The 6,575-nt window shown below is 40.9% G+C and overlaps 1 protein-coding gene across 1 annotated transcript in view; it reads right to left on the minus strand.

The window, feature by feature from the left end:
• The window catches only part of PDE11A (phosphodiesterase 11A), a 68,900-nt gene that overhangs the window by 27,469 nt on the left and 34,856 nt on the right, over positions 1-6,575 (minus strand). Inside the window, exons 10-12 of the mRNA XM_031056781.1 lie at positions 5,638-5,784; positions 5,427-5,534; positions 655-764 (exon numbers count right to left, since the gene is read on the minus strand). Of these exons, the coding sequence (XP_030912641.1) occupies positions 655-764; positions 5,427-5,534; positions 5,638-5,784 (365 nt within the window). The remainder of the gene's footprint in view (positions 1-654; positions 765-5,426; positions 5,535-5,637; positions 5,785-6,575) is intronic.

Below are 6,575 nucleotides of genomic sequence, written 5' to 3' on the forward strand. Positions count from 1 at the left end.
GAAGAAAACAACATGGGATTTGAAGAAATCTCTGTGTCTGGCAGCTTTATTTCACAGCTTGGCCAGGATGTTGCTGGGGACATTTTTTGCTGTCCCTCCTATTCTCAGGGAAGGCAGATTTTGGAATGAATTTGATCTTAGTCTAAGGAGCTCCCTTACCTACACAGATAGAAGTACCACTCTTAAGCCTTCTGCAAACCTACTTCTCCTTCACTGTGCCTGAGGGCAGCAGCCTGGTTTCTGTGAAAGCATTATTTCAGTTTCACTTATTTTCTTTTCTCTGCAATAGCAGAACAAAGTTTTTCTTAATGCCATGCACCCCAGTCAGCAAGAACAACCCAGACAGACAATTTAGGTGCTTCCTGGGTTGAAAACCAGAATCAATAACAGCTGAGCCTGAAAACAACATCAAGTTTTGGCACCACATTTCAATATGTGGTGTCAGTTCAAAAGCCAGCTACAAAGGACAAGCCAGCAATTACTTAAAGGAACAGAGAATGATAAAGATGGATAGTCCCTCACTGCACACACGAATAAGAGTACTTGGCCTTGGCCTAGAAGGCTTGAAATTAATGCTTCATTCTTTATCCTGGTCACCTTTTGCTCTCCTGTGGAAGAAAACCAAATTAAAATAGTAAGAATTAGAAAGCTTACTTGGCTTGGAAGGCATTGTTGGTTCCCCTGTGGTCAAGGTCGTGACACAAGCATCCCACAATCAAAGCTAAAATTTCAATTTCAGTTAGAATCTCCTGAAATCCTGCGGTCTGAGAGCAGAAAAAAAAATAGCAGCTGTAACTATCAGTAGCAAAAGGGATAAGTAATGTTAGTCCATCCAGCAACAGTCAACTTTGTTTTGATACCATGAACGTTTCAGTAAGGAGAAAATAAATGCTTTATTGTCATATTCCCTGCTGTATGTCAGATGGTTAGCAGAATAGATAATGTCCTTGGAGTGTTCTGTTATTATCTCTTTGTTGCATTTCCAGCATGCCATTTCTCTGCTAGCCAGGAGGCACCAAAGGCAAAAAGAGCTGAAAACAAATACCAGTAACTGCAAACTGAGACAGGAACTGGATTTTTTAATCAGAGAAATAAAAAACCCAAAACTAAACTGATAAAATTTTGAAATTATGATTTAGAGAAGTACTTGGAAAGATTTCTTCAATCCTGAGATGACCATCTTAGTGAATCCCTACTGTCAGAGATAGCTGACATGTTAAGTTGATTCTTTAAAAGAACCCAGATAAAATATACTCTGTGGAACTGTTATGAACTATTAGATTTTTTTCCAGTCTGGCACTTTGAAATGAAGTGGCACAATTTAAAGAGGAAATGTCTCAAATTTCTGTTGCACATACCCACTTAAATTTGGGAGAGACATTTGAAAACAGATGCAATGAAATTCCCTACAAGCAGCTCCAACATGACTGTGTGAATGGGGGAGTTAATCCTAGACGCATTTTTTTATCACTATGCTTCTCCTCTTGGATACTTGTTATAGCAGTCTTCCTGCCTGAATGAGCTCATGGCAGAGATAAAACCCTTACTGCTATTGCTAACCTCAAGCATCCTGAACAGATCCTGTCTGCAGGAGGTGCTAGAGCTTCTATGGGACACCACTGGTGCTGTGCCTCTTACCCATGGCAGAAACAACCTGGTTCTTCAGAAGCAGAAGGGCATAATGCCTGCAAAAATAATTGGTTGAGCTGGAAAGTTGTAACACTTGTCTTTTCACAGTGTCAGTCTCCAGTGACACTCCTCAATTAGCTACATGATCCAGTTAGCATGAAAGGAAATTATATACAAGAGATACAAAATACATTTGTATTGAAGGACCAAACCAAGGCTGAACACCAACACCATGTAAGAATTCCCAAATATAATTGATTTTCAAAGGGGCATAAGTTCACCCACTGGCAAGAAGAGAGTTTAGGTGATAGAGGGGGTATTCTTGTCCTTCCTTGGTAGGAACTTACACTCAGAAACACCAGTAAATTGCTGCAATACTCTGTGAAAGCTCTGCTATTTACCCCAAAGACCACAAATTCTACTTAGAGAAATGCACATTCAAATCTAAGTTTCCTTGGTTTAGACAGTCTGAAATGTGGCCACAGTTAATACATAAACAGTACAGGGAGCCAAGCTCCCCCAGGTGCTCAGAAATACACTTCAGTGGGAATTGATGAAGTGCAAGACTTGCGACAAAAACTTTAATAATTCCTTAAAATTCACACAACAGAAAAGATGATCAAGCATGAAGAAAAAAAGATTAATTAATTTTGTGTACAATTCATCAGTGTACAGAATAACTTGGATATTAGGAAAGAGGTTCACCTGATTTCTAGTGGCATTGCTGTTGTTTTTGTTTCGGTAACATCTACCCAAGCAGAAAAAAATCCTCTAAAAATAGCATTTTCTCTTTTTATTTTTTCAAACACAGCTCTTCTATAACAAATGGTAATAAAGATCTATTTATAAAAAGGGATTAAAAATAGTTTGTAACTGACAACACACCATGTGTCAAGGTTCTGTCTAGAGAAAATATTCATGGCTAAGTTAAAATAACTTAAAAGGGAAATTTTGTAATGTGAAATTGATGTTGTAATAAATATTCTTTAGTGTAATCCGAACTTTGATTAAATTCAAAGATTCAACCTGTATTGCAAATGCAGGGAAACCAATTAAGGAATTTATTAACAGTACCAATATCTCAAAAATAAATGCTACATTTTATTTAATGAAAAGTCTTGTCACTGAATATATGAAAGAAATATAGCATATGTCATGTAGTAAAAACCATTTCATTTAAAATAATACTACAGTAAGGAGATAGCTTCCTTGAACATAATGCAAGTAAACAGAGGATTACATTTCCCCATTTCTGAATTTACAAGAGAAAAAAAAACCATGGCTATAGACGATGGTGCAGTAAAATTTATTTTCACCAGAAAAGGAATGACCCATAACTCATGAGTGGCACAGTCTCCAGTGAGTTATGGAGGTCATTCTTTCATGTGAGGAAATGAATTGCATTCATTATACCTTGCCCCACATCTATATGTTTTGTTATTAGCACACCAGATGGGATTTTAATTTGGTATTGCTTACTTGTTCATTTTTGCCCTTTGAAATAAGTATCAATGTGAACTGTGCTGGCAAAGGCACTGATAATGAAGCCTCCGCTTGATCCTGCACTTTACTCTCAGGTACTCCCTTAACTTGCAGGAGCAGCCTTGCTGGAGTGCTTGTCTTCAGAATTGAACTATGGTCTGCAGAATTGGGCTTATGATTGCTCAAGAGAGAGAATACATACTTAGACAGTAAGGAACGTGCTTTAGATATGCAAAAGGCTGAATTTACCAGGAGTGAAACAACGGTCTGCTCTTTGTTGAATTTCTCTTGTTTGGCTTGTTCAACACAGCTGAATTTTCCTCGTGCATTCAGAGGGAGTATGGTGGAGGTTACTGCACTAATGGTTAGACATGACTATACTATGGTAAATCCTACCTGAAAATGCCCTAAAATAGAATTACTGGTTTCTATTTGTGGGGCAGTCTACATTGCTCACTATCATGGAGAAATCAGAAATAAGCTGCAATAACTGCACAAAGCAGTGCTTTCTTGAGTGGCAGAGAAGGGCTCTGATAAGCCCTTCAAGGGGTGTGTCTAAGAATTTTCCCCTTTTACCAGTGAAAAAAGAAGGCACACGCTAACTTGGATGGTGTCCCCAAGACAAATGCAATAGGAGCAAGCCTTGGATTATTACTAATGTCAAGTTTCTCTTTTGTGTCTTTTTTTGCACAAATGAATGTTCCTTTATCTGGAAGGGAGAGCAGACCAAACAGATCATGCACTGAACTTACTCTGTTCCCAGCCAGAGCCAGAGCAAAGTGGGGTGGGATGTGTGGAGACTCTAGTGCCGTGGCCACTCACATCCAGCCCTACACATGGAATTGCTCATTCTGTTTATTACCAGGAGTGTGGGCAAGGAAACAAACTTGGCTTAAAAATGCTGGATCACATCTCACAGACAGTAGCACCCCTGTGCTGACTGCTAAAAGAGCTCTGAAATGATGCTGTGAGAGCCAGGTCAGAGCATCTGTCGGCGGATGCTTGGAGGGCGGCTGGTGGCTGCTGGAGCGGCAGGGCCCCGCTCCCTCTCTGCTGGCCCCAGAGCGGGCACTTTAGCCGGGGTGGAGGTGCGCGGTCCCACCGGCAGAGCAGCGTGCTGCAAACGTGGCCTCGGAGCTCCACCTAGGGGTGTCACCGCTGGGGCTGGGGGCTGCCCGCCCCGGCAGCCTCCGGCAGAAATTACTGTAATTCACTCCCAGCGGCGCTGCCCGCCTTTGCCTGTACTCTCAGAGTAAATTGCTTTTCCTTTGTCTAAAACTGGAAAAAAAATGCATGTCAAATTTATAAAACCATAAAAACTACCTACACCCAGGCCTTACCACCGAATTTCCTTAGAGAGCATCAGCAAGTGCCTGCTGAAACGATGTTCATTCTGCGCAGCTGAGCAGCCTCATGCCCAGAGGAAGAGGTCCTCTCGTTGGATGCCTTCCTTTCCTTTGTCTCATGGTGCATGGTACAGCTTCACCATGCCTCCATCAACACTCACAGAAACACACCCACCCTGCTGGGACTGACCAAGCGCTAGAATGACATCTTCACCTGCTAGGGGAAGTCAGAGTCTCTTTTTCTTGTCCAACACGCAAAGTTCTGGCACCCAGGACCCCTGAGTTTTTTGTTGGTACATTTACAAGAATGAACTTGCCAAACACAGGTTATTTCCTGCACTGAGGTTGCTGTGGGGTAGGGAGAGAGAGCAGTATGCTTGTTCTAGTGGTACTTTCAGCAGAATTTACTTTAAATTTCAGTAGAATTTACTTCAGGTACTGCTGGAGATACATGCTAATAAAATCCCTACATGTTAACAATGTCCAGTGGAGACTCAAGATTCACTTAGATCACTATGCTGAAAGATAATTTTCAAATGTTTTGAGGCAATATCTTCTAAAACTATTTAGATTAAGCTGGATAAGGAGATAATAAATATCAACATAATAAATACTTTGGGATTCTAATCCTTGGTTTTGTACTTCCCAATTAGGAGTTTGAAATAAATGTCAAATCAAAGAGTTCCAAAAGAAAAACATTTCGTAAGATCAAGATCTGTAATAACAAGAGCACTCCAAGACTGCCATCTGTTTTCAGTCACTTTAATGTGCCTATGATATCACTGTCACTAAAACACTATAAGGTTTTGCCAAATATGTGCTGCCTTAAGTTGAATAAATTCTGTCTGCTTTGCTATTGGAAATGAGTGGCATAATAACTAGAAAAGAAATTGAATGCTGGAAAATGTTTAGACAGGTTAGGCAGTGTGGCAGTAAAAGCTCTTGGGGGCTGTGTGGCTGAGTACTCACAGTTAACATGGCAAACATCAGCTGGCAGACGTTGAAAGCATGCCTCCAGTTGTGATACAGGACCATTCGATAGTTCTTCCGCACCGTCAGAAGCCACCTACACAGCGTCTGAAATTCAAAGTGCAGTTTGTAGCAGGGCTACTAAATGTGTACAAATGGACAGAGCAGTGCCAAGACAAAAGCAGCAGATATTTGCAGTGCAGATGGTTACCTCGTAGTCAATTTTAAATTTCTGAACCATTCCAAGTTCCATGAACATCCGCAGGGCTGCAGTAATCATGGCATCCACATCAAGCGAGAAGTCATCAAAATGGATATCGTCAATGCCAAGCTCTGACACCAGAGGGATGTTTGCTGCCTGAAAATGCCAAAGGGAAATTTCTGATTCAAAACTTCCGTCCTTTTTCCTTTTATTCACTCTTACAAGAACCAAACTGTACATCAGTTCTGACCTGCCGATACATTCCCTGCTTGATTCAAATGCTGAGCAGTAAAAGTCTTCATCTGAGAAACACAAACACGTCAAGCTAACAGAGTGTGGAAGCAGTGGGAAGGAGAAGAACCTGGTATGAGCAGGAAATATGTTCACCATCCCAACTGGAGCCCTGATACAGCATTTAGACTGAAAGCTGACCACTTTACAGCCACTGCAGTAACACAATATATTCCAATGCAAATTACAGTGCTGTAATGCAAGAAACATCTGGATAGCCAGAAGCTGGAAGTTTTAATTGCTACCATTTACAAATGCAAAGTAAATATACTGCTCTGCAGAATTTCTTCATCCAAATGGCTTCACAGTCATAAGCATACAAGCGCCCTTTGCTTTAGACTGTTCACTACGCACACACAGAACCAGAAGAAGAGGAATACAAGACATGTCTAGCATGTCTACTCCAAAGTAAAATAAAAGAATTTTCAACATGCTGATTTTATAGTCAGTCAATAAAACGACAGCAAAACCCATACATTTTGCTTTGTCTGTGTAACAGGGACTTCTTTTTGTAAGAGTGGAATGAGCTGCTCTTGCACACACAAACACAGGAACGTGTGCTGGCCTGGCTGATGTATTTAGTTGAGCACAGAGATGCGCTGTGGCTTGCTCAGTGGCAACACCTGCATGAGCCAGGTTAGGTGTGAAGCAGGAAT

The sequence above is a fragment of the Geospiza fortis genome, unplaced genomic scaffold (assembly GCF_000277835.1).
Source record: "Geospiza fortis unplaced genomic scaffold, GeoFor_1.0 scaffold112, whole genome shotgun sequence".
NCBI classification, from domain to species: Eukaryota; Metazoa; Chordata; class Aves; order Passeriformes; family Thraupidae; genus Geospiza; species Geospiza fortis.